Raw genomic sequence first — 13,391 nt, forward strand, 5'->3', positions numbered from 1 at the left:
ACCAGTGTCTTGAATTTGTGCGAATGGTGGCTTCGACACACCGTACTGGAATAATGTTTGTACAACTGCTCCGCAACCTTCAGTCGTTGTGAAACTGATACGTCTGCGTTCTAGTGCCGGTGTAGGTGCACATGCAGATGAAGAAGGACGCACTTTTTGTGATATAAAATGCCGTCAAAATTTCGCTCGTTGTAACAGTCAATCTTGCAAGTGATCAATTGTGTTACGATGAACCAAAAAGTGAAGCCAATCTTGTTGGTGGTGTTGATGCTTGTACTTTTCAGTGATCTTTTTGCAAAGGCACAACAGGAGGACGTTTCCGATTCGGAGACCGATGTGGAGTCCGCTGGCTTCACTAACGTTGACGAGAGGAACGGTGCCAACGGTTAACGTATTTACAGGATCCGAAAATATAGGGATGGTTGGTGCTATCATTAGCGACAACCAGGTCCTCTCGTCCGCGTCCGGTTTGGAAGGTACACTTGGAATCGTAATGGTATGTGAAGAGTGCCTTTCGATGGTAAGTAACGATTACAGTTTAATGATTTCGTTCCCATTACCAGGTCACTGTTCGTGTTGGCAGTACATGGACAAATAGTGGAGGGTTCCTGTTTGACATCAGAATGTATGCAACGCACAAAGACTACGATCGGAACACCCTAGCGAACGACGTGATACTAATAACCGTTGCCGGCAACTTCACTGGACTGCCAAATGTGCAACCGATAACCATGTCGACCACGGAGAGTCCGATGTCTTCGTCTTGTCTGGTGCTAGGCTATGGCAAGGATGAGAATGGCAATTACGGTGCACTGCGCCGTACCGATTACCAACCGATTGGCAATCAAGCATGTGAATCAGAACTTAACCAAACCCTTCCTGTCTCGTTAGTATGACCGATAATGTCTAATAACGAAACAAACTCTGAAGAATGTGTTTCTTCTGTTTGTGTTTTCAGGATACTTTGTGCAAGACCGACAGGAGGGTTTGCTTGCTTGTGGGACGACGGAGCTCCCCTTGTCTGTAACAATCAGTTGTACGGGATACTAACGGTTCAAAAGGATTGCGGTCAAACAGCCAAATCAGTTTATCAGTTTGCAAAGCTACCGCTTATTACCATTCCATGGGAAGGACTCTCGGTGCTACCACCGCTACCACCTGTTACCATCACCGCACCTGATGCCAATCAACCGACAGCAAATGCAACCCTATCGACCTCAAGGAGAAAAAATTACGTGTCTTGCAGTTGAAAATTTGAACCTATCCCTATGATGCTTATCTTCTAAATATAAAACGATTTAAAAAAATTGGCAAAGTGGTTATTCCGCGTCTAAAGTTCAAACGGTTGATTTTTCATACAGGGTGCGCCATCAGGATGTATCCTATTTTAATGTTGAATAACTCTGTCATTTTTTTGCCGATTTTAGAAAATAAACCAGTTTTATTTAGGTTATTTTATGCCATTGATTGTGCCATACTCAAATTATGATATCAATCAAATGACCGCCATTATTCGACATACAAGAAAGGGGCTCTTTTTCGGGCATTTTATATTGTTTTCACAACATTTAGGAAGTTATTTTGGCAATTTCAGCTCCAATATTTGCTTTAAGTTGTTTCAAAGTCTTCGGTTTTTTGGCATAGACCTTATTTTTCAAATAGAACCACAAAAAAAAGCCAGCGCTGTCATATGCGGCGAACGAGGATTCACCATCCATTGCTCGACCGCAGCTTTCACTATTGACCGATTATTTTCAATGTAGAGTGTGACAATTTCAGTCCACTCTTTTAACGTGAAATGATGCGTTACTAAAATGGCATAGAATGACGTTTCTGTCGTCGAAACTGTCCTATTTGTCAAAATAGATTGAAAAATGACAGAGTTATTCAACTTTAAAATAGAATACATCCTGATGGCGCACCCTGTAGAAACCACGAAATGATTCTTTGAAATATTTGTTAAATAGGACCGATTTCTCCCCATGCTCCATGCTCTACTACAATCCATCATTCATTTCACGAGCAGAAACTGATAACAATTGTTCAAATAATGTGTGCGAGATTAGAGGTTCCGCTCAGTAGGAGTGTAACGATGATTCAAATGATGGCATCCCGACCACGGTACCAACGTGTAACATATTCCACTCCAACTGTAAATCGGTTATAAGGAACCCAAAACGCAACACGCAGATTAGTAATTATCATAAAGAATTTTATTTGAGAATAGTTTCGTGACTGTTATATAATTCTGTATTCGTTTCTTGCCTTCCCGCAATGGGGTGGTTTCTTCATCAGCTGCGACTTTATGACTTTTTACAACATTTATTATCAACTGTTCACCATCCCTCCCGCCGCATCATCCTGCATTATATCGTTCAGTTGCAGTTGGACTAACGCTAATATCCATTACATCATTCTCGTTACGTACTATCATCCGCGACGGCTACACCAACACACTACGCGTTTGATTACGTTTGTCTCTAGCGCGCTTTCCAAGCCCTTAGTTTGTTGGCATCTTTTTGAGGCAGACTCATAGTTTCCACCTTCAAACTACGCGCTTTTTCCCGTTCACCGAGCCAGTACGGTTATTTTTTGGGGTATTAATCCTGTTCTTCATTGTGTGCTAGGTTGCTGGTGCGAAATTGCTGGTCTGACTGTTTGCTTTGCTGGTGTGTCAAGTAGGGATCTAGTGCTTTCGCTCGTACTGTTTCACTTAGTTTGATTTATTTTACGTTTCGTTTCGTTTTGTAGTGGTTGTTTGGTTCCGTATTTTAACTGTTACGCTCTCTAGGTCTTGCTATCGGCGCTCATCGCTGACACTGTTCTAATCGCTACGCTTGCTTTCGTTTTGCCCAAGTTCAAATGATATGTCTATCTATCTTTATACAGAGTTTTTTTTTCTTCATTTATTCTGTCGAACCCACGCTCGGTCTCTCCTGATACCAGCTTTCTATCGGCATAGCGGTACGCTATGTCAATGGCAGAATCTCCGGAGTTTTATATCATCCTCTTATACTACGATGATCACTGCAGCATACGGTATGGTTCACAACAGTTTTCACAAGCTGAGTCGTCCTGATACGATCCTTCCCTTCTCAATGTCCCTGCTGGCAACGAGCCAATGGCAGATTCAACGCAAACTGGCGGGCCCCCGGTGATTGTGGTTTTCGAATATTTTTCAATTTTCCATTCCGTGTAAGAAATATAAAAAACTCGGCAGATGTTGATTACAAAAATACGCCTAATTCTATGTGATACATCTGCGTGGCATTCCATTAAAGGATCGATTCCCCTACGATATGAACGATGCGAAAAATGCAAAGACGTAAACGATGACGAGGAAAATACTAGATCTATCAGAGGGGAACTCTGTCCCTGTCTCTAACAACAATTTGCTGCAGCCTGGCGCTAGCGAAGAACGTCATGAAAATCTGCTGGTTTTTTCTTTATCTCACTCCCTACTGCCCTGCTATTAATATATAAGACTTGTTTTTGATTTTTGGATTCTATAAACTAGAACCTAGAGCGTTTGTACCACAATCCAATGTTGTTTCTCAAAAACAAATATTCTTTTCTTTTCTTGCTCATCTCTAATTTCTATCAAATCGACTGCACACTGACTGACTTTTTTTTTTGGGTCGTTTATTGCTGTAAGAAAAAATGTCTGCCAATCAATCTGCCGTTGTCGTGGTGGCAATGGTGGTTAAACGGGGAAGAAGAAGAAGATAACATTGATATCTTGGTTTCGCAAATCGTTACATCTTACTCCTAATGATGCGTCTCACAGACTCTAGCCTACGTTAAATACTAAAGTGAAGAAGATGTCTCTCGTGAGCCGGGATATTCTGTTTTAAATACTCTCTCCTCTGGCCAGCTCCTATCGCTCAACATGTATTATATACTTTCTCCAAACCGGAACCGGTCTCGGCCACCACCCACTTAACGCTTCCATTTGATTGTATCGTTTCCAGTAACACCATCGAGTCGGTTATGTTTTTTTTTTTGAAATTCCTCGTCATAGTGGTTCGTTGCCATACGTTGAACACGAAATCCACCGAAACGAAAGAACCTCGAATCAACGAGGTTCGTTCGAATGTATCGAGTGTCGACACTAAAGCGATGAAATTTAGTAACGAATGGCATACCAATCACGTGCTGGCAAGTGGTGCAAGAACCAAACACCAAATGTGTCACACATTGGAAAACCGTAAGCCAACGCGAAACTTTATAAAAGTTTCCCCTTTCCTTCCACAACGATTACACAACGCTACACGTCTTCTTGCTGCCGTGCTTCATCTTCATCTTCGTCCTTTCCATCCGCGATCTTACTCGTTACTTGGTGGGGTAATTGTGTTGTTTCCAGCATTCGTGTTTTCTCTCTCTCTCTCTGACCCGGGCGAGCCGCCTTCTGGCCGCCGGGCCGGGTCTGTTACCACAGGAACAACCAAATGAATGGAAAAGCTCTACGTTTCATTGCGTCCTGGCTTGCGTGGACCGTTCGTTTCCCGCCCTGTTCGCTCGCTCGCTTTGTTACATTCTCTTCTCTGTCCGTTCTGTCCGCTACTAAATGCATCCCTAGACGGTAATTATTGTTTCATGATTTGTAGCGCCGTGTTGCGTGTTTGCCCGGGTTTATGTTTGCGGATTATTCGCCCCCGGGACAGTGGTCTATTTTGTTTGCAGTGTACCAAACCGTATACCCACTAGCCGTATAACGCCGTAACCGACCGCAGCCGAGGCTCCGGGGGGGGGGGGGGGGGGGGGGTTTCTATTTCCGAGCAATCATTACACTGCAGTAATTGGTTCTTTCAATCTACGGTTTCTAGCTAACGCTTTCTGCTTTCTCCAAAAAGCGGTTGGCCCTGGCAGAGCTGCTGATGCAGGAAGGGTGGCGTGGTGATGTAATGCCAGGTGGCCAATTACGTGAAGGACGAGATTCTGTACAACGCGACGTTGCACAGCTTTCGCACACTCCCGTTTGCTTGCTGCTGTTCTTCTCCGCTGCAGCAACCGGTTCTTCTCTAACCGCTACCCTGAACTGTTCCATGGTTTATCTATTATAGTCACAATTGCTAGCTGCACTCAACCGCAGCCCAGCCCGCCACCGTCTCGTATGCTCTCTCTCTCTCTCTCTTTTATATTTGCCACGCTCCGTGGGGAGTGCTGCACCGTTACAAATTATTTCGAAAATGCCACCATATGATCGCTTGAGTTGGAATACTCCCCGGATCTGCCTCCAGCGGTACCATTACACATTTGACTTAGATTCGATGTTGTTCCCGGTGTCCCCGTGACACACAGGACCACGTTGTTATGTCGTTTATACGCTCCACTACACTAGTAGTGCTGGATATACAATCTCTACAATCGCTGCTCTCACAACACTTTTGGGGGGGGATTTATGGGCTCTGCTCTGCTAGGGTTAGTATGATGCTTTTAGCTTTTAATCGATCGACTGTCGTCTCTAGCTTACCTAATCTTTCTCAAACAAACACGCGCACACTCACACACAACGACACACACTTGCGGTCCAGCGATGTGCAACCGGCGTCTTGCTTACCATTTTCGTTACAAACCACTGCTACTCGGGGATTAATAGTTCTGTTCTGTGTTGTTCGTGCGCAGCCAAACTTCTTCACTCTTCTCCGTAGTGCTTTATCATTTTCGATACCGTTTGTCTTTCTGTATTGACTTGGATGCCCCTGCCCCATTACTGAATGCCACTACACAACACGGATAGGACCTTCTAGATAAAGGGACGTTTTGCCTATGGCTTGCTACTAACTCGGCCTTCTATCTAGGATTTCACGGACTTAACCACTAAGATTTCAACCAGGGGGGGTTTTCTAAGATACTAAGAGAAAAAGAGAGTGAGAGAGAGGGGGGGGGGGAGATAAAGAGAGAAACGAAAATCTAAAATGGTGTTCTACAGGAAATGATCGAAATCAAATTTTTATTGTTTTTTTTTTCTCCTCTACAGGAGATCACAACACCGTGGTTTGTCCTTGTACTGGATTTGAACTCAATAGAGCCGTCTGATGCTGCCTGGTTGCCGATGAGAAGCTCACTCGCTTATCCTTCTTTATCGACTTGGGCTTGATATATCAGATTTAATCCTGTTTGGAATAAATTCGCAAACTTTGGAACCTCGCAGCGCACGACGGTACTTCCGTTTCCATCAGGATGAAATTATAATTCTCTACAGACGTTTTAACTACTTCATTCGAAAGGGGAACTTTATTGATGCTCTTACACTGCTTCCAACTAGTGGGGGGGGGGGGGGTGGTGTTTTGGTTTTTTTTATTTTTTACTCCTAAGGTATACTAATCTCACCTTCAACTGCTTACGCTTACTGCTCTCGAGTTTCCGCTCACTTATTCTTTTCCTTGATCTTTGGTTCGCTTGGATTTCGTTTCTTCAAGGGGGTTGCCACGCGTTCCACGCGTCGTGTCATATTACACACGCCTCTGATAGCAGAGACGGAGGGCATGACCTCAACTCTGGCGCACAACATTGTCACTCCAATCGCTGCTCGCATTGATGTTCGCTGCAAGCGTTCGTGCGATAACGATTGCTGCTGCTGCTGCTGCTGCTGCAGGCAGTTTTTCGCTCATTGGGCGACCCCAAGGACAGCTATGCTTCAGTTACACCACCTTGATGCGTTCGAGAGCGCTCAACTGGAGGCCCGACCATATTGACCGGGGTACCCGAGATCCCCTTTTTCCGAGGGAGAGAGAGAGAGAGAGAGAATGATAATAGAAAACGAAAGCAAAAGGTAAAAAGCGAAAGGAGCGAACGAAAGTGACGAAGCGAAGAGAGGGGGGGAAGAGTGCAGGAACGCAAGAAAACGGAGAACGAATGATGCGTGGTCCGTCCGGAAAGGATCGCACGTCGCAAAAGGTAAACATTTGGAAAGTCAAGGTCCTTCAACTGAGCAGCTCTCGAACACTTCATCAAAGCATCCACGGCGCAGTCCTTTGATCCTGCCACCACCGTGGGTTGGCACGAGCCGTTCGGCAACGTGACAGACGTGTTCTGCCCCGCTGTCATATGTCAGTGTCATCGCTTTGAAGTCATCCCGTTACGTTCGGTTTCGACGAGGTGCTTTCAAATCGATCCCACGAGAACGGCAGACAGCAGCCGGCTGGATTCACCGAACCGTAGCTGTGGGGTCTGGTAGATTTAGATAAAAACAAAAGTCGCTTTCGACGCAATGGGCACACAATCAAGCCATTCGTCTCCCAACGGGGGAAAAAATCGAAACTCTTCTTAAGGTGTAAGCCGGAAGCAGAAGCAGAACGCAACCGGGCCGCGAGGTAGTGTAGGTAGCGTGATCGCGAAACACTCGCGAAGGTAGCGTGCTGCGCGAAAGCCCAAACTCGAGCCGAGCTGGTACGGTTTGGTTTGGTTTGGTGCAGACAGGAAAGAAAGGTCATTTGGAAAATGGATGCGCGCGAAGCGAATCGGTTGCTTTCGTTGCCTTTGCTCTGTTCGTTTCGAAATTGCTTTTGGTTTTTGCGTGTCGCACCTCCCGTTAAGGTGCTGCTATATGGCGTGCTGACCTAGACCTAGTGTCACTAGAGAGAGAGAAAGAGTGAGAGAGAGAGAGGTTCGCACTATCTTGAATTTGAACGTGAAGGTCAGAAGACGAGTTGAGTTGGCTATTACTAGTGCAACTAGGTGCAACGAGAAAAGGTACACGAGAAAAACACGCTACTAGACTAACGGCTAGAGTTTGGATTGCTTGGCGGATGAGGAACGAGGACATACTATCATGGAATACACTCTGGGTGTGCTGGATGCGCACCATGTGCTCTGTGAGTGAACAGATTGTTCGCGCTAATCGCGACCCGTAAGAGACGAACTTTTTGGGAGGAAGAAGTAGCAAGAACAAAGTACAAGAACAAGGCGCTAAGCGCTACAAAGCGAGAGACACTGAGACTGACAGGGTGGAAGCGATCGAAGGGGCAGAGAGAGAGAGAGAGAGAGGCGCAGAACTGCTGCTCAATCCTTCAGCCCTCACTCTCTATCTCTTCTTCGCACGCACACTGTTCCTCATTGTTTCTCTCTCCCTCGCCCTCTCCTTGCTGCAGGAGAGGGATACTTACTGATCCTCCCGGGGGGGCGCGTCACCGCGAAAGGAGCCCGAACCGATCGATCCAGGATCAGTTCGATCCCTAGCCCCGCAGTGACGCCGACCCCGAGGGACCCCGTGTTTGATGTTGGTCTTCAATGTTCTCGGGATTTCTCGGGAGGGAACTCCAAGGTGAACCCTGATGGTCTAGTTCGTCCCATTTGTTTTTTTTTTTTGGTTTTCTGATGGGTCTTGGCATTCCTCTCTTGGGTTTGGTTGGTTGGTTGGTTGTTCCGGATTCGCTAAACATTCATATTTCAATATTTATGATTTCATATACACATATATAACAAACAGTAATGGCTGGTGGATTGGCATTTGTTTTTCTTGGTGGCTCTTGTTGGCTCTGCACGAACTGCCCGTCACTAGTATGTGTCGTCGCTGCTTCTCGGCTACGAGAATCATCAAACATATATAAATTCGATAAATATGGACATATGCAATGTTTAATGCTTATTCTAAAAGAGCAGGAAGGAGACTCGGGTCCGCCGGGCGTCACCCTTGACGCCACGGCGGGCCATCCCGTACTGTCACATGCTCGCCTCGGTGCTAGTCGTCGAGCCCTTGCTGTCACCCTGCAGCCCGGATGCGCCATCGTCGTCCCGGGAGCCGCCGGCCGCCGCCCGGCCCGCCAGTCCACTGAAATCTAGCTTATACTGTTTCCCGGTATACGTGTCCGCGTGTGTGCGTGTGTTGTTCATGTTTTGGATTTTAATTGTTTTTATTTTTTTATTTTTATTTTCATTTTTTGCAGAAGACCACGAGCGTGGACATGTGAGCATGTGTTTGTGTGTTTGTGTTTGATTGTTTGTTGTTTGAGGTGAAAGAAGAGAGCAGAACGAAAAGTGAATAAAACATGTTAGTATTCGTCAGTGATATGCTTCATTTAGTTAACGGGCGGATGGTTTTTTGCATTCCATTAGACATACCCAAAAGCAGTAACAGAAATGTGAATTTTACACAAAAACGAACAAAACAAAAGCGAAACAAAAGCCATATCCGTACGGTATCAGAATGGTCAATTAATGGAACACAAAAGCAACGATAAACCACCAAAACGGATGCAACTAAAAGAACATTCACCAAACTAAAGTTAATATGTTTTTTTGCATATTGAACAGCGGTTAGCGGAAACGCAAAAACTGTACGTAAAACGCCGTAAAAGCCACAAAAAAAAAACACACAAAACGAACAGGATGGTATGACAAAAACAAACAAAAAAAGGTGAAACAGAATACTAAATCAATTAACGAAACAAACCAAGGAAGCAACTAACGATATAAAACTAAAGCAAAGTACAAAACAATCAACGATTAGACAAGAAAAAAAAAACAAAATGAGGCGCATCAGTAAGACTACGACTGCCGTACAGGTGAAACGCAGGTGAGGAGAACGGTATTGAATGTTTTTTTTACAATCGATTGAAAAAATGAAACCAACGCTGTAGACGCGAAAATCGATGGGAAAATTCAAACAAAGTCATAGTCAAAGTTGCACCATTTCCTTCATAGCAGACGACAGACAAGCCGTCCATCCAAAAACTGATCCTCAAAAGTCGTAGTAAAAGGAGTGTACAACAGTTCGAACTCAACAAGGTGCTAAACAATGTGGAGCTGATATGTGCATTACCAGCACCCCAGTGTCCACTTCCGCACCGCACTACCATTTGCACTGACGGATGCCTTCAAAGTCGTACGAGGGCCGGCGCATGGGAGCAAAGTTTTCCTTTGTGCTTTTCTGTGCGCAAGTTGGTGCGGGTTTGTGTGGTTGAAAGCGCGTGTAGGGTGTCATCGTAACAGGGAATATGGGGGGGGCGGGGGGGGGGGGCGGGCGAGAAGAAAAGCGAGAAAAGTAAGTCAAGATTCAATCGGCGCTCATTTCGAAGCGAAGAAACAGAAGTAAAACCGAGGGACGGAGGGGCGGTCTATCCGGAGCCAGCGATAGAACCGTTTTCAAACACCGAACCCTAAGGGAGCACGGAGAATGGAACCGAATAGGACGAATAGGATTTGTTGGTTGATAGGTAAGATTTGTGGAAAAACGCCGAAAGAGATTTGTCTGGCTTCTCGCACTGCTCGCACAGTTGTGGATGAACATTACGGCCGATGCCCGGAACACCACCGGAACTGGCTGTGCAGCGTAGCAAAACCCTCGCACGGAGCGCGCTTGAATGAGATCTCCCGCGTGGCATCTGTTCCACTTTCAATTTGTCCAGAATTCAATTAACGAAAGCCACCAGCCCGTAGAGCTCACGGTGCCGACGAAGAGATTAAGCGAATCCGGGATCTGCGGACCTGAACGAAGCGAGCCGCGTTTGATGGGAAAGTGAATGAAGAATCCATGATCGGTGGTGTTTGGTTTCGAAGCAGTTCGGAATGATTGCAAGCATGCTCCATCCAGCTCTATGCATAGCCACAACAGCACGGTGAGCGCTATTTTATGATCGTGGTCGTGATGAACCTGCCGTTAGCATTCCGCAAGAGCGTTCGACTATTATAAAGTATTGATCGTTTCTCGTTCTTACACTTCTCCTGCTGCAGCGGTGCGCTCTCGCTGACTTGTGGTTTTGTACCTTAGCATACCTTTAGTACGGTTTATGATAGTATTTATTCCGATGATTTCTTAACTTCAATTCGAACCCTTAGCTTAGCGGCACTACAATTCGGTGACGCACCACAAACCACCTGTCACCACACTTTTTGGGCAACTGTTTTTATATTACTGTCCTGCATATTATATCACTTTCAGCCCTGAACGCTGATTGCTCCCCACCGGGGGCCAACGAGCTCAAATGATCGAACTACGGCGCACCGTCTTAGACATACACTTCTCCGAACTCACGTTTAGGCTGAAGGCATGCGAATAGATATGGAGCTATATTCAAATTGGGTGCGGTGGTTTGGCTGAGAATGTAATAAGCGCTGTTCTTACCCGTTTATACTCACAGGTCGGCCGAGTTTTGTTCGTGCCAAGCTACCCACCGTGCGTGTCCGACCGACCGAAGGGAAAGCAACAATTTGAAAGAATTCGACGAGAGACAATCCAGAAGCAGAACGAAGAAAGTGGACTGTTAAATCCAGTCGAGATCGAGATCGGGGTACCTCGGGGTAGCAGAAGCGACGAACGTGTGTATTGTTTCTATGTACTGGGCGAAAGGGATGTGAAATGTGGACTGCTGCTCGAACATGATCATGAGATACCAGGAGTAGATCAGAATGTAATGCGCAACATGAGCGATGACGTGGTGGAACTAGCCGGATTGAGATGACATTAACGAACGGTTGAAGATTAGTGTCAGCAGTTAGCAACAGCAGTAGGTTAATAGCAGCAGTGTCAACAATAATTCTCATGCGATCGTCCACGGTCCACAGGCAACCAAACAGCTCAAACACGCATTCAATGCAGCTCATGATGTGACGTGACTTTACATCCTTTGTGGCTTCAGTAGCAACTACAGCACTCTAATCGTTTGAAAACAGACCGTAACCTCGCTAGAATGCTAACTTGAAGCTTCTATTTAATTAATTACTTATTATACTACCGTGGACGGTATCATCTGATGCTGCCTATCTCCTAGTAGGAATAGTATACTCTAGTGACTCTACCCTGTAATTCGTAATTCCGTAACTAGTGGCTCGGATTGGACAATTTACAAATATTATTATTGGATTCCAATGCTACAATACCCAATTAGAGGCCTAGTTCCTAGTTCCTTCTTTCCTAATTGAGCTTTCAGCCCAATGTCCTTACTGCTTATTGTTGTCCAGCTAGCACAGGAAACCCCACGTCTACTGTTCCTCCCGACTATCGAGACAATTTGCATTGCTTCAAGTTCTCCAGCAACACGGAAGCGGCTAGTAGTGACGTAAGGCGTTCCATAAGGCGTTCCATAGGGCGCTCCGTAAGGTGAAATGCCTTCCTTCTTAAGCAAGTTAGTGCAATCCTGTTAGTACAGCCGCACACAGCACCCTTCTGGTGCTGGCCACACCATTTCCGGGTTCCATTTCAACAGGTTCCACTGGCCCCAAAGACGCCGTTTTGTCCCGAGCAGACGTCCAGGGCCAGGGTGGGGTGTGCATTGTGGATGTTATTTATAGCCATGCCATGTTACCGCCGGTCTGCGGAATTTGCGCACCACGTGCACTCGAGCCAATCGAGTTTGGTTGTCGTCGCAGCGGCGCACAAACACGTCTAGCCTGCATGCATACTTTACGCCAACGTACCGTACGTACGGCAGCAGCAGCTTTCCGATACTACCGATGTTCCGATGAATTCCGCATTCCACATTTCGGTTCCCGGTGATCCAATTGGCAGGCTCTAAGCTCCCCGCGGCTCGAGCTTCCTTCGATCACCTTTTGCTGGGAGCGGACGGACGAACGGACGGACTGGGATGGGTTACTTCGCACCGCTTTCGCCCTCTGGCCTGCTAATGCTTCTTCGCCTGGGAATGTCTGCATGTTGTGTCGGCGACGCGACGACCTCGACAAGTGTGTGGATTGCAGTGTGTGGGTGTGTGTCTGTGTGTTTGCGTTCGTTTGGAAGGTTTGGTTTTTTTCGCCTGTTGCGCTACTGTTGCGTCTTGTAGGGCACCTGCTGCGGCAACCGAAGTGCATACTGTTGTCCAGCCAGTTCCGCATTTCCATTTTTTTTAACCACCAAACCAAAGTTGCGTTGTTGCGTGTATCACCGTGGTATGCATGTAAGTGTACGTAAGTGTGTATTGGCACAGTTGGAACATTTCAGTTTCATTTCCATCATTCAGGCGTTTTTTTTTTTGTTGTTGTGGCAATCACACGCACCGCAGTCGGACGAATCGAGCAAGAAATCGCACGCACAAGCCAACATTTGCAACGAAAACCAAATCGACGAGCGTGTAAGGTAGTGAGGGGGGAAGGGTAGGTGCACGAGAAGCGTGATGGCGTTCGGTTGGCAGGTTGGTTGGTTGGAACGGTTTTTAAGGGTGCCGAGGTGTAAGAAAAAGAAGGAAAAAAAATAGGAGAAGGGAGGAAAAAAGAGAAAAAGAAGGAATTAAAATCAAAATTAGCCATCGGTCACTAGCACTAGCAGCTACTCGAGTGTTACGACTGTAAAACCACTACCGGTGCTACTAGCGAAAGAAACAAACACGCGAAGAAGTGCAAAAATTGGGGATCTGGTGCTAGCAGGAACCGGACACATCTCATCCACTGCATCTCTGCATGCACACGCTTCTGGGAGGTGAAAACTAGTATAAACGCAGTGCAGACTTTGGAGTTTT

At 46.2% G+C, this 13,391-nt stretch overlaps 2 protein-coding genes across 8 annotated transcripts in view; one reads left to right on the forward strand and one right to left on the reverse strand.

The window, feature by feature from the left end:
* The first annotated feature begins 418 nt into the window (after window positions 1–418).
* On the forward strand, window positions 419–896 carry LOC126574589 (trypsin alpha-4-like). The gene is made up of 2 exons (XM_050234866.1): window positions 419–520; window positions 564–896. The coding sequence occupies exons 1-2, from the start codon at window positions 419–421 to the stop codon at window positions 894–896; spliced, it is 435 nt and encodes a 144-aa protein (XP_050090823.1).
* A 1,319-nt stretch (window positions 897–2,215) lies between these two features.
* Window positions 2,216–13,391, reverse strand: part of LOC126575701 (alpha-catulin) — a 77,956-nt gene continuing 66,780 nt past the window's right edge. For 3 of the 7 annotated variants that reach the window (XM_050236523.1, XM_050236518.1, XM_050236524.1), the window contains one exon: window positions 10,667–11,107. In XM_050236523.1, the coding sequence (XP_050092480.1) occupies window positions 11,015–11,107 (93 nt within the window). In that variant the 3' untranslated portion in view covers window positions 10,667–11,014. Of the gene's footprint in view, window positions 8,791–10,666; window positions 11,108–13,391 lie in introns of those variants that run through there. The other 4 variants (XM_050236521.1, XM_050236520.1, XM_050236519.1 and 1 more) reach the window with 4 other exon arrangements.

This window comes from Anopheles aquasalis, chromosome 3, assembly GCF_943734665.1.
Source record: "Anopheles aquasalis chromosome 3, idAnoAquaMG_Q_19, whole genome shotgun sequence".
Classification (NCBI taxonomy): Eukaryota; Metazoa; Arthropoda; class Insecta; order Diptera; family Culicidae; genus Anopheles; species Anopheles aquasalis.

Bases quoted from the DNA above. Each gene is read 5' to 3' on its own strand.
- LOC126574589 (XM_050234866.1), top strand. From the start codon at position 419: ATGGTTGGTGCTATCATTAGCGACAACCAGGTCCTCTCGTCCGCGTCC. The intron at 521-563 runs GTAAGTAACGAT...TCCCATTACCAG, and splicing joins GTGAAGAGTGCCTTTCGATG to GTCACTGTTCGTGTTGGCAG.